Source organism: Natator depressus, chromosome 3 (genome assembly GCF_965152275.1).
Source record: "Natator depressus isolate rNatDep1 chromosome 3, rNatDep2.hap1, whole genome shotgun sequence".
NCBI classification, from domain to species: Eukaryota; Metazoa; Chordata; order Testudines; family Cheloniidae; genus Natator; species Natator depressus.
The window spans coordinates 196,544,736-196,570,012 of NC_134236.1; the positions used below are offsets into that span (position 1 = coordinate 196,544,736).

The following is a 25,277-nucleotide window of genomic DNA, read 5'->3' on the forward strand; positions in this document are numbered from 1 at the left end:
TTTCTCCTCTTAAAATATACTAGCTAAATATTGTGGCTCTGTTGCTTGGTAATTTACTCTAATAGCTGGCAATTCCAAACAATACTGGATTGACTGTAACAATCCTTGGGAATTCTTTCCGATTATTAATTCAATATGTTCCTGCCATAAGGGAAAGTACTTGTTAAAGTCATCTCTCAGTTGACTAATAATAAATACTTATACTCAGCTCTTATACCATGCTTTTCAATCAGTAACATTCAAAGCATTTGCAAAAGGAGGTAAGTAGCATTATGCTGGTTTTACAGGTGGGGAAACTGAGGCACAGAGCGCTACCAAGGAGACTATAGGAACACAAGAAGTCTCCATTCCTTGTGCCTTCTCTATTTTTTATTTTTGGGCTGATCATCATTTTATCACTATATCAGAGATTACTAAGAACTCCAAGTAAAAAACAATACAGTTTTTAATTCAGAGAGTCTTTGGGCCTGATTATAATCTGTTTTACACAGACTTACAAGAAATAAGCACCAGGACTTTTCTAACTAATTTTTTTAAACATTTAATCCTTCCTTTGAATTCATCAGTCTTGAAAAATGAAGACACCGCAGAGTCTTCTTTTAGACTTCTGGCATGGTGCCTTAATAGCAACCTGCCTCTGGCCTTCTCACGGCTTTAACTTGTTCAAGTTGGAACACTTTCTAAGTGTTTCGAAGCATTCTAAGAAGCTGGTGTGTGGAGAGTGCATTTTGGGAGGAATGCAGACTTTTCCTCCATCAAACGTCCTCTCATGAAAAGGAACCTGCTGTTAGCCAAAACTTAATAGGAGGCTTACTTTCGTCTTCACACCTTTTTTTTCGGAGGAAGGAGTGTTCTGAAGTGATACAAACAGGAAAGGCTTTTCTCTAGAACAGAGTGCCTAAGGAGACCAGGGAGAAGAAAAGCAAACCAAGCATTTACAAGAACACTGAGCAAAACACAGGCCTCAATCCCACAATTGGATCCACAGAGGTGAAACCCTACAAATTGACCAGAGCCCCGCTGAGTTTGAGTTGAAGCTCAACTTTCAGTGTATGGGGCTCTGCATGTGCGCATGGTTTGTCTGCAGGGATCTGACTGCAGAATCAGGGCCATATATTCTTTAACAAAGAAACTAAATATTTTCTTATTAGCATGTGTGAAACAATATTCATTATAAGAGTAGCTTAGAAACAAGCTTATGTGACATATTATCCAATAAGATCACCTGAAGTGAAGTACATTTAAAAAACAAAACCCTAAGACCTTACCAAAACAAGACACTCATTACATACACCTCTCTCCATAGAGAGAGGCTGAGATAATAAACACCATATGCCAGGTGTGCAGCCACGTTGCTTAATGCATAACTGGAGTGCACTCAGATATTATTGTGATGAACATCTATATGGACTAGAAAAAAGTCACTTGCTGTCCTAGGCAATGGGAATCCCTAAAACGTGTGTGTGAGGGGGAAAACACAACCACCACCAGCACCACTAAGCAGATCTTTGCGTGTTGTGTATGTGCCCTGGTTCCCAAATGTATTACATAACACAACATCACTGGCAAGTTCATCACTGCACAGGAACTGCTGTCACCCTTTCTTAAATCTGTCAGCATTTCAGATCTCACACAGAGACTTGCCCTTAGCAGCTACCAGATGAAAATGCCCTTTCAAGAGTCATGTCTGAGAGTTCCGAAAAAAAAGCAGGGATCAATAGCTTGATTTTTTAAAAAAGTGTCATTCTCACATCTCCTTGAAAATTAGATGGCAAATATTGAAATGCAGAGCAGGAGCTCAGTTAGGAGTTTGCGTGCTGACAACCTCTTATAGAAAACTATGGAAAACCAGAGTGTCTTGGCAGAAGTATGCTCTGCTCCTTGTACGCCAATGAAAACAACAAATACATATGGAAACTCCATCTGCCATACTATATAGTGTTTCAGCTGTGCCTTAGCTTTTCAGCTTAAAAAAAATTCAATGACCATCTCAAAAAGTACCATTACCTGGGAAAAGGAACTCAAGGTTCTATCTAACTTCCTTTTAGTTACCTCAGGGAACCATGTTTCTTGTATGCAGGGGCTTACTTTCTATTGACTAATCCAGCTCTCATAAAATGAGCTGTAATTGTTTGTGCTTTTCATTTGCTAGTAAATTCCATACACATGCATCACGTCTGGCGTCTTTTTGCAAACTAATAACAAAAATATGTCCATGTTAAGACTTAAGGAAAAAAGTGTGTACATTATCCAAAATGTCCAGGAATGAAACCCAGAATTTTCCCTAGAAGATAAGGGATTTGGAGACTGAAGCAAAGATTTATCTGCAATAAGTCCATATCTGGTGATTTCTAAAGTTTCTAAACTGCAGCTGTAATCTTCTCATCAGTAACATTAATAGAGCTGGAAGAAGAAAAAAAGGAACTGTACAAGAAAGTAATTCCTTTTCCACTTTCTGAAATCTGATTCAAATTAACAGCTATCAAAATAATAAGCCTGGAATCAGCCTATCCAATGTTATACTGATACTGGTACATGATAAAAAGATTTTACATTTTTCTTACATTAAAAAAATAATAAAGCTGTCATGTTTTTGTGAATCTTTTTTCTCCTGCATAATATCTGATTAGCCAATCCTAATATTAACTCAGCAAAATGGCTGTAAGTTAATATATCTGACGTTTGTACAATAACTAAGTAATGATTATTATGGTGGCACTTAGTTCTTCCATGATTTTTTTTAAATTTGCTGCACTGCTAGTCTCTCTATTAACCTTCAGAGAGATTAAAAATAACAACACTCCCTATTATAATTCTATATGCATTTTAAAACATTAAATGCAAAAAAAGCAATTTACTAGATTTTAACGCTAGAAATATATTTGTATCTACCAGTAAAGAATCCGCTCCACCCCTAATAGTCTCCATTCATTTCTCCATGCTGCTTTTTATATATGGCACACCCTCCTTGAACCCGCCTCTTTCCACCTCAAATAACTCCTCAATGGCCATCTGTCCCGTGATTACTACAAGAAAGTGGATGACTAATAATGGACAGGTTGACTTAAAATAATAAAAATGTATATTCATATATATAAATATTTGCCATCTTTTGATAGTATCCCTCTCCCTCGTCCCTTCATAAATCACCAGATGGGGAGCAAACAAATTAAAAAAATAAAAACAACAAAAAATGATGGAACTAACAAGACACGTCCCCACCACTGTGGCCGCTTTCCCTGCACGATGTACAAAGTTCCTCATATCTTAGTTTTTTGTCTCCATAGAACCCTATCCTGAAAGCATTTGCTCATGCTTAACTTTGCACCACTGGAGCCATATGGGTGTAAAGATAAAAACGTGCATAAGTTTTTGCAAGATCAGGGCCTTAAACTATAAGCTCTTTGGGGCACAGACTATTTTACTTGTACAACAAGATCCCAATCATTGTCAGATTGGATGCTGTTTGTATAATAATAATAATAAAATACTAATTCATGCACTAGCCAAAATGATCTACAAAGGCACAAAAACATCTGTTTAAACAACAGCAACCATTTGCTATGAAGAAAACCCGCTTAAAAGGTACCTAATAAGAGGTCTTACTTACCATAAATTCCTGTTGAAATACAGGGGAATGCCTGTAAAAACAAACAAGAAAATAAGTGGGATTTTTGGTTTTGAACTTATTAAAACCAGTACTGTTTTTAAAATGCCTGTTTCTCACCACTGATAGACGCATAGATACCTAGGACAGGAGTAGGGTACGAGACATTTGTTTTCTTCTAATACACACAGTAGGGATTGAAAAATTCAACCCCTGGGTTAGAAAACTTTCCCTGGCCAATGAAGGCCTAAGGAATGAAAACACTGCAGTGTTTCCAGCCCTTGAGGTTGTGAATGTGCCAAATGTGAACTAATGCTGCGCTATCTACAGTTCTCCTGCTGCCCATAGTCGCACAAAGGCATGTCTACACAGCGAAGAAAAACCCATGGCAGGCCTGTGCCAGCCGACTCAGGCCTGCGGGGTTCAGGCTGTGGGGCTATTTCATTACTGTGTAGACATCTTGGCTCAGGCTGGAGCCTGGGCTCTAAGACCCTGAAGGGGAGGGATGGTCCCGGGGGCTCCAGCCTGAGCCTGGAGGTGTACCCAGCAATGAAACAGCCTCACAGTCGGAGCCCCACGAGCCCGAGATGGCTGGCATGTGTGTAGACATACTCAGTGATGAGCTGCCAAAAGCTGAAGAACCGGTTCCTTTGGTCACTCCAGGTCTTCGGCGGCACCGAAGGACCTGCCGCCGAAGTGCTGCCGAAGACCCAGAGCGCCGCCGGGTGAGTAAAAATTAAAAAGGGATTCTCAGGGGAGCCTCCCCAGCCGAGAGCTCAGGCAGGCAGGACAGGACAGTCCCGTGGGCCGGATGTGGCCCGCGGGCTGGCGTTTGCCCACCCCTTTAACAACTGGTTCTAAACCGGCTTCAAAATTTAACAGCCGGTTCGCGCGAACCGGCTCCAGCTCACCACTGGACATACTCCAAGCCTCCAGTTAGTTGCAAGCTTGCAATTGAGAAATGAGCACCAATTGCCAATAAATGTTAATTTAATTCTGCTTCCACTGATTGGGAAAACTACAAGCAGCAGTGGAGAAGTAGAGCTATTCACAGGAAAAAAGAATCCAAAAAAGAGAGGAATAGCTAGGTTAGCAGAGAAATTCATACCCCATGAGCACACCTTGTAGCTGCAGGAGACCAAGGGAAGGGTAGAACAATAGATTGCAACCAAACGGTAAGGAACTCTGAGGATTTTTTGCAGAGTGAAGGGTGAGGAGAGAAGCCAGAAGCTGGAGGAAATGAAAAATAGCACAGACCTACTAGCTAGAAGACAATACAAAAGATGGAGCACTTAAGTAGTGTCAAAGGACAGTAAACTGAGAGTAAAGACAAAACACACCCTCTTTCCCTGCAGCTGCCCCTGGTTAGTAATTTTAATCCTCTGCTTGTAGGTTGCTGATACAAGTCATAACAGAAAAATCATATATTTTTAGGCTGCAAACAGTCATTATAAAAGTTACACAGTCAGCAGAGAAATTCAAGGTAAAAAGGAGTGTTATCAATATTTTACCAGTCATTGAAAATTAAATCCCAGGATTGTTGTTCACGTCTAAAACCGCCGCCTGTAATTAACAACTAGAGGGCTCCCTGGTAAGTTTTGGGGGTGGCAGTAACACAAGTACTACAGGAAAAAAACCTGGCACTGTTTAGAGCTAAATATCACCATTCTCTGAAAACTCAAGAGTTAAAATATTTAATAAATCATGACTGTTTCATTATTACAGGAAGCGGACAGCTGTCACTGATAGACCTCAGACACCCCATTTTCTTTTATTACAGTATGTTATCTTCAGAATAGCTGGGAACTTTTCCAGCATTTTGAAATCATGCTGGGCTTGTCTGCCATACTCAATACACATCCATTGTTGCTAACATTTAAGATTTTTTTCCTAGGGACAACTTTCCAAATAAAGCAGAGGCCTGAGAACACTAGGCCCCCAGATGCTAGAGAATTGTGTGTGCAGGCCAGGGAATTTAGGGGTTTTCTATTATAAACATCAAGGCCCTAACAAAGATACAATTTTTCAAGCATTTGCTTTCAGGCCACAAAATAAATAAGTAAATAAATAAATAAATAAATAAATAAATAGGGCTGTCGATTAATCTCAGTTAACTCATGCGATTAAGTCAAAAAAATTAATCGTGATTTAAAAAATGAATCGCGATTAATCGCACTGTTATACAATAGAATACCAATTGTAATTTATTAAATATTTTTGGATATTTTTCTACATTTTCAAGTATATTGATTTCTATTACAGCACAAAATACGAAGTGCACAGTGCTCATTTTATGTTATTATTTTTGACTACAAATATTTGCAATACAAAAATGATAAACAAAAGAAATAGTATTTTTCAAGTCACCTCATACAAGTATTGTAGTGCAATCTCTTTATCATGAAAGTGTAACTTACAAATGTGGATTACTTTTGTTATATAACTGCACTCAAAAACAAAACAATGTAAAACTTTAGAGCCTAGAAGTCCACTCCGTCCTACTTCTTGTTCAGCAAATCACTCAGACAAATAAATTTGTTTACATTTATGGGAGATAATGCTGCCTGCTTCTTATTTACAAAGTCACCTGGAAGTGAGAACAGGCGTTCGCATGGCACTTTTGTAGCCAGTGTTGCAAGGTATTTACATGCCAGATATGCTAAATATTCATGTGCCCCTTAATGCTTCGGCCACCATTCCAGAGGACATGCTTCCATGCTGATGATGCTCATTAAAAAAATAATACATTAATTAAATTTGTGACTGAACTCACTGGAGGAGAATTGTATGTCTCCTGTTCTGTTTTACCTGCATTCTGCCCTATATTTCATGTTACAGCAGTCTCGAATGATGACCCAGCACATGTTTGTTTTAAGAACATTTTCACAGCAGATTTGACAATATGAGATTTCTAAAAATAGCTGCAGCACTTGACCCAAGGTTTAAGAATCTGAAGTGCCTTCCAAAATCTGAGAGGGACGAGGTGTGGAGCATACTTTCAGATATCTTAAAAAAGCAACACTCAGATCGTTATTGAGCAGAACCTGTCATCAGCATAGAGGCATGTCTTCTGGGGTGGTGGCTGAAGCATGAAGGGACATATGAATCTTTAGCGATTCTGGCATGTAAATGTCTTGCAACGCCATCTACAACAGTGCCATGTGAATGTCTGTTCTCACTTTCAGGAGACATTGCAAACAAGAAGCAGGCAGCATTGTCTCCTGAAAATTGTAACCAAACTTGTTTGTCTGAGAGATTGGCTGAAGTAGGACTGAGTGGACTTGCAGGCTCTAAAGTTATACACTGTTTTATTTCTGAATGCAGGGGTTTTTTGTACATAATTCTACTTTTGTAAGTTCAACTTTCATAACAAAGAGATTGCACTACAGTACTTGTAGTAGGTGAATTGAAAAATTATTTCTTTTGTTTTTTACAGTGCAAATATTTGTAATAAAAAATAAATATCAAGTGAGCACTGTACACTTTGTATTCTGTGTTGTAACTGAAATCAATCTATTTGAAAATGTATAAAACATCCAAAAACATTTAAATAAATGGTACTCTATTATTTTTTTACAGTGCGATTAATCGCAATTAATTTTTTTAATTGCTTGACAGCCCTATCAATGAAAAAATTCTACTCTGCTCCCTGCCTCATCAATTGCACTGTGATATGTATGTGATGTTTCATTACATATGAAGAGAAAAAAACCTACCCACAACAGCAGTTGAGTAAGAGGAGATGAAGGGACATAACAACGATAGAGAAAAAAATACATATAAATCAACAGGACTACCTGCAGAGTGAGATACCTGTCAGCCCAATCACCCCAGCAAAATTTATATTCACGCTGGGTGAGAGGTGAAGCAGTCCCAACTCGCCTGCCAGAGCCCTAGCTGCTCAGGAGGGATATTCAAACCCTGGGACAGCCCTTTAACATCCAGTGACTTGGTCATTATTCAACATCGAAGCAGGGCAATATATAGACAAACATTTTCAAACTTGGTGATGGAAGCAAGGTACCTAGCCCATATCAGTGCCTTAAAATGTATCTTGCTGTCTTAATGTTGTTAACTACAGAATTAGCCTATCAAGTAAGATATACACAAAAAGGGAACAAATATTCAAAGTACTAAATGCTCAGCTATTCAAGGAACACATTTTCTTCTTAGTCTAGCTATAACTGAGGCTATTTACACCCTCTTCACTCTGATTTTGTACAGTAAAGTGATAATTAAATATAAGAAAACAGTATCAAGAGTTTAGTTTCAGTGTAGCAACTTGTCAGGCAGTTTGTGGATGCACAGTAACTTTTTCTGATTGAACAGGTCAGTCCATTGAATAATTATGTCTTGCAAATGAAAACTGGAGCCTAAGCCTGCACTATAGAACAAGGAAATAGTCAGTGCTTCCACTTTAACATCAGGGTGTGGGGAGATAAGCCATAAAGTCCAACTTTAAAGACACAATGGGGATGCAAAATATTAAATTAAAATAAAACTCCTAACAGTAAGTGTGAATATACCATTATATAGTTAAACCAGTTATTTTTCCAGTATGGTAAACAAAAACTGCATACACCTTTACACAGGTTTATGCTTATATATACACATACTGGATGTGTGTACTATATCATTTCACACACCCACAAAAACTATGTTAAAAGAACATTATTAAAGTTGCAAAGTGTAGCATTCAAAGGTTAGGAAATTCCAGAGTTAAGGGTACCTTAATTTAGGTCCCTTGTGCACATGCATTATGATACAGTTTTTTATTACATGATCACATACTTTTTCTGCACAGAACCCCTGGCTCCTTAAGTGCACAGGATGGACAAGGCTCACTTAATGAGCAGCTATTCAATATTTTGTTTTATTCTTATTGTTCAGTGTATGGCCCCCATGCCTTATTTACTGCATATTATTCAAACCCAGCCAATCCCACACCCCACCTGCCCTCATTCTCCACCATACATTTTCCTTCTAAGTTCCAGGCTTCTTGTTCAGCCACTTCCAATTTCTCCTCCACCCATGACCCAGTTTCACCAGACTCCTTGTCCCACTCTACTCCTTTCCCTCACACCCCTGCCCACCATATAGCTTGTTGCTCCACATTGCCTGCGAGAAGAGGAGTCATTGAGAGCACAGGAGAGACAGCCTCCCTGCTCTCTGTTCTGGTGCCTGGCATAGAGCAGCAGGTGGCAGCCATACCAGGGAAAGTCCAGCTTCACCCTTAGCCGTGGGCTGGTACATGCACAGTTGCTCTGTGGAGACCATGCACTTACATAGGAGGAGTTCTGAGGGGATGGAGCATGCTCAGTTGCCTGTGTGGAAATGGTGCATGCAGTCTGGTCAGCACGAGAGGCTGTGAGAGGCTGCAGTCTGGTCAGCACGAAGCTTGCTCAGTGGGGACAGAATCTTCCAAGATTTCAGGTGCTAAAAATCAAAGATGTTTCTGAGCTTGTGCGAACTGTGATTTTTTTAAAGGCTTACAACTTGGCCAAATGTAGGTGGATTTTCACAAAGAAAGCAAAAGGCACATCCCTGACCCAAAGGCCACCTCTCGTCCAAATTTCAAGTCCCTTCTCCAAAGAAAAGGTCAACAGAATTTTTAACATGGACAATCTAATATTTTTTCCTTAGCCTCATTCTCAGTAATGGCTAATCCATTTTGGCTGCAATTTTCCAAAAATGTTTAGCTTGAGGCAGCACTCGATATAGAAAATTTCAGCCCAAATGGTCAATGTCTGTCAAAGTTATAAGGAACTAAAAACTGGATCTTATACAGGGAAGTGTCAAGGTGGTAAATGCATGGATCAGCAGTGGAATGGAGTTACAGTGGAGAAAAATAAGTGCAAGTGAGAGAAAACTCAGGCCCTTAGTCTGTATTTAGTCCCGGCAGAAGTGCAAATTCAGACTGAATTAACGTCTACTGCACAGAGTTCCCATGGTTATTGTGCATTCTTAACATCGGCCCCAATGTTTTCACTTAAACATACCAAACTGATACTAGTATTAAACCTGGATCAGGTTCAAGTTATTAAAACATAACGAACTGTAAATGAACAGAATAGATGGAAAATGCAATGTTCAAATACGATATTTGTCCTGATCCTTCCATAGTATCAAGTCTCTGATAACATCAAGCACTGAGTTATAGTGAACTGCTTACGTGCATCAGACACTATAGATTTTGATCCGTAATACTTCATACTTTCAAAAACACAATTCTCAAGGATATCATCATAGCTAAGGAGAAAACTGCTACTGTAAAAAAATATTTCTGACTTTTAAAAAGGAGAAAACCTGAAATTCCCAAGTTAACCATGCTAAGTTTCAACCTAAGCTGCTACTATGGGCATAAGCTCCATTGACTTCAATGGAGGCATGCCAATTTACACGAGCTGAGAATCTGCTCCTAAGCATGTATGTTTAATATGTATAATAGATATATACATACACATACATACATATAAACTATAGAAAAACTCTAACTACAGGAAATTAAAAAAAACAGGAATAGGATTATTAATTTGATAAGCATCTTTGGACAGATAATGATTACTTTTTAAACAATATTCTTACAAATATCTGTCATAAAGACTCTATGTTGCCAAGTGTTTTAATGTTAACAACTCTGCAGAACCATATCTTTAAAAAAGTTATAGATGGCCATTAAGAGGAGCTGTACTATTCAATGTTTTTGTTTTCTAGAAAAAAAAACCCATCATCACTCCTGCAGCAAACATACGCAGATGTGCTATGCTACCAAAATTAACAAAAAATTGTAATGTTTCCTAATACACTAATACAAATAAAAGCCGTTTGTCAGAAATTACACTCTGGTGAACGCAGGAGCAGGTAACCATACATTCATTACATATGGCCCAAATGTAAATTCTATTTCAAAGCATTCAAATAATTATACATACTTAGGCCAGAAGAGAAAAATAAAGAAAATTTCCCCACAACATGTTAATAGAATTTGAAAGTAAAATTCACTCAGGTGTGAAAGGCCTGATGCAATGACCTACATCCCAGTGTGTCTGGGAGGAAAAGGGGCATGGGCCTAAAAGCTATGAAAGTGCTGCATTATCTCCTCCAGTAGGTGGTCTTTGCATGCTGCAAAGGGTGGTTTCTGTGTTAGATCGAATCCAGATAAAACCATAATGATTGGGTCTGGGGCAGGTTAGGTTTGGGATCACAGGATCCACATTTATGGAGAGCCACTGGCCTGTAACCCATACTTTTCAATCAATTGACTTGATAATGCAGTAATTTGGCAGTAATCTATAAGAATATCAAATCCAATCAACTAAGGTCTAGGAACTGAATTGCATTCTCTTTCAGAAATAGTAAATTAATATACGAGACAAAGCTTAAATTTCTCCTATATATTACTGCCAAGCTATTCTGTGATCTGCACTAAGACAGCTAATGGATCTATGCTTCTCTTATATTGAAACTGAGTATATTTTTCTTGCCTCCCTGTTATGATTGTGTAACAATTTTGGATCATCATCAGAGTTTGAACCCAGGACCTCCATTACAGCAGCACAGACCAGTCCCACTTGAGCTCATGAAGTTATTTCTTTAGCTTTAGTCCATTAGTCCATTTAGTCCATTCTTTAGTCCATTCAGCAACTAAAGGGAGACACAACATACACCATGCCAAGTGTGGGTTACAAATGCATGACTACATTTTACTTTTCTCCCAACTGTATGTCTGGAGACCTGCACCTCTGTGAGTCAGCCTGGATTTTGCCTCCAGCAGAAGAAACCAAAGCCTTACTACAGAAACGGTCTCATGCTCTTGCCTTCTCTTGTTACTCTTATTATGTGATGCCATCTTTGCTTCCCACCTCTGGTCTTACATTGATCATAGTACAGGAGAAACACAGAATCTGTCCCAAAGTCTCGAATACCTGCTCTCATACTTGCTCCGGATCCCTAGCCAACATGAGTCAACAGAGAAGGGAAAGGAACCGTTCTTTATTTAGTCATACAGGAAGACATTATTTCAGAGCTAATGCTTGCTTTATATTTAACCAGGGAATTAATTAGAACATAATGATTAAGAAAGGAGATGTCTAATGGAAAGATTATGTTTCTCTTTCATATATATATATATATATATATATATATATGTTTCTCTTTCATATATATATATATTTACGCACACACACTTAAATAAAGTGGAATAGAATTATAGTCAATAATTCCTACTCACAACCATTGCAATTTACAGCTTGAAAAATACTTAGCTTTGTAGTTTGTACCCCATCAATTACAATGAATCAGTCTATTAAGGAAATGAGAAATAGAACAGAAATAATGCTTCTAATTATAGAGCTCAGGCTAAAGTGGCCGCATACCTTGTAGTAATGAAAAAAGAAGGGAACGGCTGTAACATATTCTAACAGGGGACGCTAAAATCCAGTTATTTTTTTTCAGTTTCAAAATTAAAGATGTAATAGTTCCAGATGATTGTTTCCTCTTTCAAATCTCCCCTATGGAGCAGTGCTTGGAGACTGCGGGACAATGGGAGTCAGCAGCAGAAGTTACAGGTCTCATCTCCTGCCTTGTCCTATATTCCTGAATAAACTAAGAAAAAAGACTGAAACTCCTGTAACACCCACCTCTCACGAGCACCCTCTTCTGGTTGGTTGTGTCTGCCATCTTTAGACCAGTCCTGTCCCTGGCATCGGGCCATAATCCCAGGGCTTCCTCCCTGGAGGCAGTGGTTTCACCCTCTTAGTCTGTTCAGTCCCCTTCTTGGGGGTTTACTGCTGTCCAGTTGTATGCCCTTCGCCAGTGGGCCATGCGGGGGGACATAGGCCGACCCACTACTCCAGGTCCCAGTCCAGGAACCCTAAGAAAAGCAGTCACTCACCACTGTGTCCATTTACCAAAACTATCTTCAGTTTCCTGGACCACTTCCCCGCAGCCCCAGCCTTCACCAATAGCTTATCCTTAACTCAGGGCCCTTCTAAGTTCAGGCCCAGCCAGCCAGGAGCTATTCCTTGCTCCCCCAGTCTCTACTAGCACTGAGCTGTCATTGTGCTGCAGTTCCCTTCGGCCAGCCAACAGCACCATCTACACTCCTCTAGCTCCAGTAAGGAAATTCCTATTTCGGGCTCTGCAGCTCCTTTTTATAGGGCCCTCCTGGGCTCTGATTGGCTGCTCCCTGCATGCTCTCTGATTGGCTGCTTCCTCTGTAAGACCTCTCCACTGCACCTTTCCTGGGAGGAGTGTGGCAGGACCCTGAGGCCTCCAGCAGGGGGCCTCTGGGCCTAATCCACCCCCTCAAATACCTAGTGGAGGCTTCCACAAGCTGCTACCAGGTCCTCTTTGCTCCAGGCCTCCTAGTCCAACACTGCACAAGACCTATGTAAGGAAAATCATCAGTGATAATGTGAAACTAACTTATATATCAGAAGGTAGGAATCTGGGGTGCAACAGACATGGAGTCCTTACCAGCACAGCACAGTCAGCTCTGCAACTTCTTTACAGCAAACACAGACAACACCATCCTTCAGCTTCCCCCATGCCTGAGCAGATTTAGCACCTGCATGAAGAATAGGTGGCTGAAACTAAGGCCAAGCAAGATGGATCTAATTTAAGGTCTTGTTACTGATTGTTTAGGTACTAATTGGACTGGGCCACAAAGTGTATGTCTACACTGCAATTAAAAACCCACAGCTGGCCCATGCCACCTGACTCAGGCTTGCAGGGCTTGGTGTACGGGGCTGTTTAACTGTGGTGTAGACGTTTGGACTGGGGCTGAAGCACAGGCTTGAGGACCCTGCGAGTAGGGAAGGTCCCAGAGCTCATGTCAGTGGTGGGCAACCTGCGGCCCGCATGCAGCCCATCAGGGTAATCCGCTGGCGGGCCACAAGACAGCTTGTTACATTGACGGTCCTCAGATACAGCCACCCACAGCTCCCTGCTTCCCACACCACTTCTCCGCGGCCACTGGGAGCTGTGGGTGGCCGTGCCCGTGGATGGTCAGTGTAAACAAACAGTCTCGCGGCCCACCAGCGGATTACCCTGATGGGCCGCATGCGGCCCGCAGGTTGCCCACCACTGGCTCAGGCTGTATCCTGAGCCAGAATGTCTACACCACAACTAAACAGCCCCTTAGTCCAAACCTGCGAGCCCAAGTCAGCTGGGTGTTTACATGCAGTGTGGAGGATATCCAGAGATCTCAGGGATTGCCTCACTCCCCATGTCCAAAATCTAATATTGCATCTGTGTTCATTACAGGCACTAGAGCTGACTGTGCATGGGGGGAATCTTGCAAAGGCTAGGTGACTGGATTTTCTTTACAGCTATACCGTGAGAGACAGATTAGAGAATTTCATTTCTTTAAGGTGTTGTTACAGCCATCATCACAGTCTTTCATTTCCATTCACAAAATACACTTCCGCTCTTACATTGTTTAGCAGCCTCTGGATAGTTGTTTTTTTTGTTTTTTTTTTGTTAATGACTTTGTAGCCACAACACAACCATTATCTTGCTTTCTGTTTCTATCATGCATCTGCAAACATCTGTGAATGGAGCTACAGGCTGTACAAAATTTTAGCTAGTTATTTCGGAATACCAGTCTTAGTGTTCTCTCTGGCCATTACATAGATGAACTTTGTGGTCTCAGCTCACTCCCTCATAAAGAAATGATCATAGCATAAAACCAGCAGATATAATTTTGTAAACTATTACACAGCTTTTATTCACCACTTAGGAGAGACCCATGTCTGAGATAACATTTCAACTAAATTTCCCCTTGCTCCCATGGAGGCAATTTAGCCTTGATGCCAGGTTGAAATTATTGGCAGTGCAGTAATGGGGAACTCACACTGTGGGTGTCTATGCAGTACAATATTTGGATTATGGACAAAAGTCTTTATTTCCAGAACTCCCACAGTTCTAACCCTTTTCTGGGCATAATGATATCTTTGATTTCAGTAAAAATGCAATTTCAAAGAAGGAAAATTTAATTCCTATCATCATAATTAAATGTTTCTCATCTTAATTTAAAATGCTATAAATGCAAGTCCTCAACTAACATTTAACAGCTCTGTTTCTAAGACAGATCGTCTGCTTTATTTATTTTGGAGCTGGTGAAAGATGCTAGATTGAAAACACTGAAAATTGGATAACTCTGTTCCCAGAAGAGGTACAGCATAAACAAAGGCAATGCAAACTTCCTCTTAATGCTTTGCCAGTATGCTTGCACTCTCAGCTAGAAAGAACAGGCCCACTGGAATCAGTGGAATGAATTCAACAGCTTACAATAGGAATGAAATTAGTTGAATATCTTTAGTCGATGAGCATGAAAGACCAGTCTTGACCATCATTTTGTCTATAGTTTCTCTGCTAAGACTGCAGCTAGTGATTAATTAGGACCAAATGTCATGGTGTTTTGTTATGGGATTTACAGTTAGCATCTGCTCACAATTATTGCACTGAGCTATTCAAGGCTTGTCTATATGGAACGGCAATGCACAGTAGGGTGTGCCTTAACAGTTCCCTACTGTGCACTAAGGAACTTATAGTGCATGCCAGCAGGGTCTACGTGGGCCAGTTAGTGAGCAGCACATTGGTGTCCATTAGAATTCATATATCCCCAATGTGCATTGCAGCGTTGCATGGACAAGCCCCATGATACTACAGTCATTTCTTTTTCTGTGCACATGGGAATAACTTTGGTGCCTCTGGTAACACTCTGTGCAAAATGAATTTTCATTGGTGACCAGCAGAGGTACGTACATGGTCTTAGATTAAGGAAAGCACTGAAGCACATGTTTAAGTGCCCTTCCTGAATAGAAATGCTTTCCTGAATCAGGGCCACTAAGAGGAGGAAATGTCCAATAATAAAAATAAGCAATATGGACTTGCATGTGCAAACAAAAAATATTTTAATTAAGCAAAAATGGGGAGACATGGTGGAGTAGCAGTAAAATTGCTCAATCAAACTTAGCCCTTAACTACACTTGGAGGGTTTTAGTATAGGTATACCAGTATAGTGAAACCAGCCCAACCCTCCTAGCATGGTTGCAATTTATACCAATATAACTCATGCTAGTTGGAATAAACTACACCAGAGTTAGCCAGTTACACCAGTACAACTGTCTCTACATGAGGGCAGGTACCGGGATAGCTAAAAAAAACAACCCAAAAAATCACACCTCTAATGGAGCTGACACAGCTTTATCAATATAGCTTTTAGGTATAGACCAGGCTTTTCTGTGGGACTAAACATTTCACCTTCAGCTTGAGGAGACTTTGGAGTATTTGATCCCTGGAAGGATATAACTTGTTGCCTTTATGAAAACACAAATACACTATATATGTCCACTAGGAGCTTATTGTACTAAAATCAACAATTTATTTTCATAGGCCACTATACAACAGTCACTTAGCAATGACTATGCGTCACTACATTCCTTGGTCAAACTCAAACCAGTGAGACTCCACATGCCATTGCAAATCCTCAGGCTCATCCCACTCTGACAAAGAGCATATAAAATGCAATCACTTTCTTAACACTTAGGATTCTAGTCTGTCCTACGCTATTTAAAGTCATCTGGGCTAGTCATTTTCTTGAGCTCGGGTAAGCTGCTATGTGGCACTTTGATGGGCAGGAAGGCGAGTCTGTGACCAGCAGGAGAAGGGTTCCTGTTTGCAGAATCCTGTGTTACATATTCTGTATAAGAGGCATTGTCACATTTTTGTTGATATGTATCAAAGAATTTGCATTTTTTCTAATGGGCTTGATTGTAATTTTACAATGTACCTTGAGTAAGGGACAGTGCATAGCTCTGCCACCTCCAGAGCACACCAGAAAACAAATTATGACTCAGAGATCCATAATTTTCCCCCTACACTTCCCCCATTTGTTCTGCAGAGGATGTAAATTTTTTCATCCCTTCTGCAGAGCAAAATACTCCCCCTTGTACACCCACCCACCCAGCTGCCTACCATGGAGTTAGTTAGCAGGATAGGCCAGACTGTCAGTTTGCAATCTAGCTCACAGTAAAGGGTCGCGTGCTGTTTCATTCTTACCTTTCATACATTCCGAGTGTTACTTTTCCATGTAAGCAAGTGCTGTACTTGTCATTGGGATGTTATGAGATTGGAACTGGGAGGGAACAGGATTCCCATGACTGTACTCAGGAAGGGTGGTGATCCACTACGCAATTTTGATATTTAATTGTGGTCCATGAAATGAAAAATTTGAAATCCTTTGTCCCAGAGCTCACCAGCAGTCAGACAGTCTATCCTCATCACATAAAGAAAATAATATATTCATAAACCGGTATCATAATGTTCATGGATACTGACAAGAAACCTGGAGCAAGATAAACTGCTAATTCCTAAAAACACTATAAAATGTACTTGTCCATAGCTCAGGTGGGAGAGAAACAGTATATATCGTGAGTACACTTTTGAAAATAATCTAAGTGATTTGGAAGCCTAATGGTAAACTTTCCTAAGTGACTTGCGAAATCTAAGTCCCATTTTCAAACAACTTAGGGCTGTCCTCAAACTGGTCTACATTCATGCGGAGTAGGAACCTTTTAGTTTGCGCCCATGGCATCCAGAAGGGGGAGTTACAGCACAGCACTTTGCTGCACACTGCTATTCAGCCCCTGTAGTCCAAACTCTGGGGCAGTGTAGACATAGCCTTACTGCCTTAGGCTCTTAGGTCCCTACGTTTCATTGAAAGCCAATTGGACTTAGGTGCTGGGTTCAGGGTCCTAAGTCATTTAGGTGCTTTTAAAAATGTTACTCTATATACCATATGACTCACCAAGGCCACATGACACAAAGCTATAAATTATAGGATTTATGTGCCAACTCTGTGTTAAAAAAAAAAGCTCTGCAAAACCAGCATACAGTAAGTATGTTACATTACATCTTTTCAATACCATCATGCACCTCAAGAGCTCACTTTGCAATGTTTGTTCTAGAATCATTACAATTGCAAATTCAATCCGCTCCCCAATCTCATCCTATCTCCAATTAAATGTCATCCTGATTCTTTTTGAGAAAATTCTTCCAACCCTGTTTGGAACTAAATATGTTAAATACAAACCCAAGTTATTTCCAAACTTTTGTTGCCTGTCATGATTTCTATATTTGTTATAATTATAAATTGTAATGTAATGAATAACAAAGCTTACATTCACACATTATTCAGAGAAAATGTATTAACAAAATCTTGTGATGCAATTTGATACACCAAAAGTGAAGGGAAAAATTAAAGGGAAGAATTAATATGAGACTGTTTAAAATTCAAACTTGATTATGCCCTAATAATCAGTATAGCCCAGGTTAGCAAGTTTATTAATCTGTCATTAAAGAATATAGGAAGAATAATTTCACCGGAAATAAGATTGTGTATTTAAGTAGGCTGGATCCACCACAAATCGGTCCATGTCGTCTCCCTGAGTCACACAGTGGTCTAGAGCCAGATTTTATCCTCCTGTCCAGGAACAAATTCCAGTGACTTCCATGGGACCATGGGTGAGCATTTCAGGTAAACACTTCAACACCTGTCATCTTACTATATTTTGCATCAAGATTCTCCATTGTATCTTCAGTTACCGGACAAGACAAAAAGAAAGCTAACACTGAACAGCACAAGGATGATTGACCCAAAAGGTAAAAAAATAAGCAGTGGTGATTAATAAATACATAAATAACCAGCCTGATGATTTGGTGGCAGTTGATTACTGACAGTAGATAGGGGCCTGAGCCACAGCCTATTGAACTCGATAGAAATATACCTATTGACTACAATAGGTTTGTGTTAAGCCCACCGAGCTACCCTAAAGCTACATAGCTAAAATTATACAACTCTGACACAAATTTGCTTCACCTTTTAAGATAATCTTCACAGGTTTTCTTTGCTGGACATAGTCAAAGATAAATAGAAATATGACTCTCAGACAAATATTTACAGGTCTCGGTATCACAGAGTTCTTTGCCTTCCATAAAGCTCAGCTGCTGAAAGAAGTCACCCCTAGAGGTTAAGAGGACCAGAAGGACATCTTAAATGTTTTGCTATTCAATCAGGCTTAACTGGGGATTTTTTTTCTTCAGTGAGTAGTTGCCACTAAAAGCAGCAAAGGGATCCAGAGAGTTTATTTTGTTTTATTTCTGTTGGAATTATTATACTCTGCACCAAGACCATTCAAGATCAATGGTAAGAATGTGAAGGGAAAAAAAATCAGACAAACTGATACCAAAATAAATAGTTATTTGTAATAGAAGTCTATTTTAGCACTACAGTGATTGTGAATAGAATATTGCGATCAATAAAGATGGCCTGTTGCAATCAACTATACAATATGGTAAAATATTCCAAGAGTATTTAGCACACTATGGGTAGTTGGTAAAGCTATTTGTTAAGGAATGGAACTTGTCAAATAATATTAATCAAATAATTTATTTGAAGAATCTCACAATATTTTTGAATGTATTGATTTTAAATTATGTCGACTGTAAACATCGATTTATTTATCCTCCCAACACTCTGTGAGGTAGGGAAGTGCTATTATTTTACAGATGGGGAAATGAAGCACAAAGAAGCTTGCCGAAGATCAGCAGAGGAAACTATGGCTAAATCAAGGAACTGAATTCACTTCTCCTGAGTCCCAGTCCAATACCTTTAACCACAAGAACATCCTTCCTACCTATCCAGTGAAAAGTCTCCCCCAAGCCTAGAGCTCTCCAGCTTAATGAGATCACTACACATGGCCACCAGACTCATGGGAATGATAGCAAAGGCTACGTCAAAACTGAATGAGGAAGCATTTTAACACTGGGCTGTCTATCCTGTTGTTTGTTTTCCCTGTCTGAGCTCTGAAGTGCAGCTAGTAGCATCTTTCTCTGGTCCACAAACCCAAGCAAGGGGATACACAGCCCTTCTCCTATAAAACCACAACCCAGTGGAACAAAGAGATCCCCTAGATTTGAGGGGGTTTGCTTTTCGTTTCTCTTCCTGCAGTGAGCAGAACTTTCTTTTGAGTAAGCCTGTCATTTGCAGAGTCAGATTTTACGGTGGTCTGTAGCTTGCAAAGCACAGAAGACATCAGCTAAATTCAGGCCTCTAAATGCTCTGTTTTTTACACAAAGGCACATACTAACACTTGTACACATGCAGGCTTCTGTAGTGTTTTGTAAGTCACAGTGTTACCCTGGAGATGGTGCAGACCTACATGCCCCCAGCAGAGCAACAGAAGACACTGAATTTTAGGAAGGCACAATACCTCCTCCCATTGTTCTCAGGTGCAGGGAGCCCTTAAAGGAGTGAGCTGCTGTGACACCAGAACTGCTGATCGGTACAGGGGAAGTGGAGCCATTGCCTCACTTGCACTGGGAAGGCCTTCAGCACAGGGGATGCTAGATTATTGCATGTGTTTAGAAGAACACAAGCACTGCCGTTGTGGCCAGCACCTGTGCAGGATACACAAGACAGGGATGGTACCTTGCACTCACCCTTTCCCATGTGCAACTGCATAGGAGCCAGCCACAAGCTGTCCCACAGCACTGTTTACATTTCCACCCACTTTACATGGTTTACACTAGACTGTTAATACCCTCGACAAGTTGAAATTTGGCACACCAAGTCCCAACCCAAAGCAATTTCTTGCACCATCTACGAGTCAATATTGGCTTTATTTTTCTCTGCTACTTTTACAATGATACGATAAAAACACAACAGCACTAACCCACAATAATATATTAATATCTGAAATAGGAGATTTAGCTACATGATGTTTGTTTATATTAATAGCAGTTATGCATGTAAATCCATACCTAACACATACACCCCTAAACCCCCAGGATATATACCTCACATGGCTCTCTGCACTCCCAAAAGCAGTGTCTCCCATGTCTACACTGCTATTTTTAGCAAGAGTATTTTGCTGCCTCCCCACTGCCAGAGACTTTCCACACTGCCTTCCCCTGCCAGAGCCTTTCACTGCCGCATGTAGCTACACACCGCAGTGACACGTATGGACACAGCTTGCCCTTCACTGCAGCATGTAGCTACACATGTTTTGCCTGTACTTTACATGCCTCCATAACTGCAGACATAGCCTAAATGTCTTTAATTTGGAACGTTTCAGACACGCTCTATCTTGAACATTGCTGGTGTATTAGTTATGTTATTTGCCATATTTATAGCTCTCATTTATATAAGTAATATATAACATTAATGCAAGTCTTATTTCTGAATGTGGTTGACACTATTTATAAAGTGAAAAAGAGTAGATACATAGTTCTATTTCACTTCTTCCAGCCAGTGGATGACTATCTTGTTTGGATTCCAACCCTGTCCACACATCTAAGATCGTCCCAGGTGAAGAAGAGCAAGGATATGCAATTGATATCCATTGACCTGTAATGTCTGTGTCCCTGTGGTCAAAGGTGAGTGACTGAGATGTGTGTTTCTTTTAGAGGGAGGTAAAAGAGGCACTGATTGCCTTGAAGGAGTACATGATGATGAAAGCTATGAGACAGGAATAAAGCTTCGAAGTGGCAAGACAGATAACAGAGAAAATTTCCTTCCTTTTACAGAATAAACAACAGAAGTTGTGAATTACGGTGGTATAGTTTCAGTAAACAGATTTTGTAATATAGACCAGGAGAACAAAGGCCTGAATTTTTTTTAAAAGGCCAGGTTTTTCCCCCCTATTGTTCCTGGATACTACTCATAAATGTATAGCTACCTCACGCTCCGTCTTTGCCTTGCTTCTCCAGCTGTATTCCACTGTCACCCCACTCTTGATTTTTCCTTCCTTCTCCCACAAAGGACTCCAGCTATAGCCTCCCCTAGTCTGTTTTCACCACCCCCACAAGAGCTTTCCTTACTACTGTAGCAGGCCTGCTTTCGATGCCTCTTTAAAGATCTGACCTATGGCTTGGCTCGAAGAAAGACGGAAGGCAATGGATGTAGTTTAATTAGACCACAACTTTATTTACTTAAAATATCTAGGAATAGCCAGTAGTAAATTGTACAGTGAAGGTTATTATTATTTCTTTAATCGCGTCCGCCTGTTTCGGGGGCTGCCACCAGCCCTCCCACTTTGGAACCTGGTCCCAGTCAGCCTGTTACTGGGACTTCACTGCCTTCACCTCATATGAAGGATAAGGGGGTTGGGAAAAGAAGGAGTTGTTTGCCTTTCTGGTATACCAATGTTAGAAGCCCCGAATCTCGCTTCCCCAGCTTCCCTAAGGGATGCTTTCCTCTAAATCCCCTTCCAATCCATTTTATCCAATCACCATATTCCTTTTGTAAAGAGTAGCTGTACTGGAGCTTTGCCATAACATTCCCATCAAACCTTCCTGCCTAGCCAACCAGGTCCCTAGCACACTGTGGGGAAGGCAAGAAAACCCACCAGAGTCAATCTGGCAGTCCAGGGGAAATTCTTTCCCATTCCCCCTGGGAAAAGGACAACTAGCATAATGTCCCTAATGGATCGTGAAGAAATCCAGTCCTCCTGTGACACTATGGATGGGAGGATGGGTGTTGCAGCCCCATCACAGTGAGAGAACTGTGAGCTTCTTCAGAACTGCCTGGGGTATAAATACCACCCTCTTCTCTGTGTAGCTCAAAAGCTCGTCCCTCTCACCAACAGAAGTTGGTCCCATAAAAGATATCACCTCATCCATCTTGACCCCCTCCTCTAGTCACCTGGAAGTCAGTGCCTCTTCACCTGGTCCAGCCACTTCTTGTTCCTCCCTGCGGCATCCACATAAACCTTCCCCTTCCTCTGCCAGCAAGAGCAAAGGGGAGCCCTTATAGGGGTAACAACCCCTTATCTTCTGGCCAGCCAGACTAACAACCCACCACATACAGTTGCAGTGACCACATGATTGCTGGGGTGCCTATTTGAGAGGAACAGTAACTGCGTGGTTCCTCTTACTCATTTATGGACTGATCCAAAGCCCAATGAAATCAAAAGAAAGTCTCCTACTGACTTCAGTAAGTTTGGCTCAAGCTCCTATTTAAACAGGTTTTTTTTACCAAGCTGCTGTGTGAATGATCCACACAAACAACTATGGAAACTGACCAAGGCCAATATTTTCCAGAATGGCCTTGGATTTTGGGTGCCTCACTGCTGACTTTAATAGGTGGTGAGCACCTGGAACGCTCTCTCACTTGGTGCAGTTAGTGCTCAGCACATCTGAGAAATCAGTGCTGATATGTCCTAAATTGGGCACCCAAAAAATAAGGGACCAGAGGTACTTTTGAAAATGTTGACCAAATGATGTAGATTCTGGCACACTCAGACTGAGTAGTACCGAACTTCACAAATGGTCCCACCGGTTGTGGGACTATTCATGAACCAAGGTATTATTTGGCATAAGTAAATATACCAGAATCTGGCACTATACAGCTGACACATCCATGCAATAAGTGCTGTCAAACACACAATAAATAAACTGCAAAAAGAGAAATATCTTAATTTCTCTATTCTCATTCAACCAGTCATCTTGGATGCTCCTATAACAATAGTAGGTAAAATTTTTCAAATTGAAGTATGACTCTTCAATTTCCCAGTTCTCCAAGCATGTTGTATATGTCTTACAAAGGGGTGTTTTTTCATATAATACGGTGTATCACAAAGGTTATTTCACTGCATGTAAATAATGGTTGTGGTATTTGTTAAAGTCTTACTGATTTCCACATATTTCATGTTAATACTTAATAAAATATTTCTTTAAAAATATTTAAATGAAGAAAAACAGAATGGAAAACTAGCAAGGCAAAGATTTTTCTGAAAAATATACTCCCGAATGTAGAAGCTGGGAAAATGGAGAAACTAATCAAATGGAATTGGAATTGGAAAATATAGATATAGCCTTTATTTCCCTGCTTTTCTGGTACAGGTGCCTCCTTCCATTTCAAAAAGCATATTGGTATCCTCTGATTATCTTTGAATGTTCTTTTTTTTTTTTCCATTTTAAGAAAGTGAAACAAAAAGGTCTAAATCAGAAACTACATTACGTATTCAATAAATGTTCTGAAAAAGTCACTTACATTACCAACATTTGATCATTCATGTGAACCACTTAATGCGAGGTACAAAAGCAGCACATACACATTTAAACAACTTTGTAATTTGTATGTCAAACAGGTGACAACTCTAAAGAGCAACAACAACAACAACAAAAATAATGAAGAAAATGAATGCAAAGAAGAACGTTTAGCTGTAGAATAGAATGCTTTGGAAAAAGTTTAAAACCAGGTTTTTTTACATTTTTCTACTTCCACATACTTTTCAGTGGAATAAGAAATAATTGAGAGGTTGTTCCATGCATGATAGTAGGAACTCAATAAAAGGAAGAAGAAAAAGTGTTAATGTTTAAGGCCCCAATTTTTCTTTCTGTCTTCTCTACAAATTCTCATTGATTTCAGTGGGAGTTCTGCACATGCAGTGACTGCAAGATGGGGCTCTAATTGCTTGTGTTTTCAAACCGATGGAAAGGCTTTAAAGCTGAGCAACTTCCATTTGTGCTAATGGGAACTGTATAGCCAACAATGCTCATGTCATCTTGAAAATATTCCCCTTTTATCTTGCTCTTTTTAGATCTGTCTCGATGGAAGAGCTCTGAGGGCTTTTATTAAAATGTAATTATGAAATTCATAACTAAACACAATGTTAAAAATATTGTTTAATCTATGTCTTTTTCTCTGACAAGTGTGAAAATGTGTGCAATATGACAGAAGGCTTGCTACAGTAATTGCATGTTATGATTGAATGACAGAGAAATATCTGTCTTGCTGAAACAGCTGCAGAAGGTAGGTTGCTCCTGTACAGTTTTAATTTATGTGCCATCTGTTTAGCCATTTCTTTACATTTTCCTTTAACTGATTAAGGGATTATTTTTTTCCCTCATACAGGCACAGCCACATTTTACCTGACCTTTTTCACATACGTAAGAAACACCAAGAGAAAATATTGTGTTCATTTTAGATTAGATGACAATGTGTATTAGAGTCGGACCATGGCCACTGATTCTTAAGAGCTACATTCTGATGGGCAGGTTAGTCTTTTTGCTGATGTCATAAATGTGCACCAACTCTGTAGGGGGCAAAGCTTGGAGCTCATTACTGAAAAACATGAAAGCTCTTTTTCCCTGACACCCATTCACCCACCACAACAGCTGATATGGGCTTTGACAGACCCGCCACCCACACCTCAAAATTTCCATGCTAGCAAGCAAAGGGCAGATTACGTAAGGGGAAACAGTATGTGTTTTCGTGATACTGATTTCCAGTAGTTATAGACACATCTTAAAGCGATCATTTCCTTGGGAGTTGTAATTATAATGGTAAAAAACAAAGAAGTAATATTCTAAACGATTTTTTTCAAAAAATATAGTATTTTCAAGACCTACCCAGAATTTAAGATAGATGCATTTTTGGATAGTAATCACTGTCGACTTAAATTTAAATTAAAATGCTAAATCAATTGCAAGACAGTATTAAATAACACTACATTAATCTTAGCTGATTATCAAGGCTTTAATTCCTTCTTGGAGAAATCAAAGGAAAAGAGAAAACAAAATACCCCCCCACACACACACACAAAAACTCAGCCCTAAGTGTGTGCATTCTCATTGTTTTTCCATCAGTGGAATCAATCAA

The 25,277-nt window shown here is 40.0% G+C and overlaps 1 protein-coding gene across 4 annotated transcripts in view; it reads right to left on the minus strand.

Annotated features, from left to right (window-relative positions):
- MACROD2 (mono-ADP ribosylhydrolase 2) overlaps window positions 1-25,277 on the minus strand; it is a 1,526,954-nt gene that overhangs the window by 633,755 nt on the left and 867,922 nt on the right. For all 4 annotated transcript variants that reach the window (XM_074949635.1, XM_074949637.1, XM_074949636.1 and 1 more), the window contains exon 7: window positions 3,611-3,641. In XM_074949635.1, coding sequence (XP_074805736.1) covers window positions 3,611-3,641 — 31 coding nt within the window. The remainder of the gene's footprint in view (window positions 1-3,610; window positions 3,642-25,277) is intronic.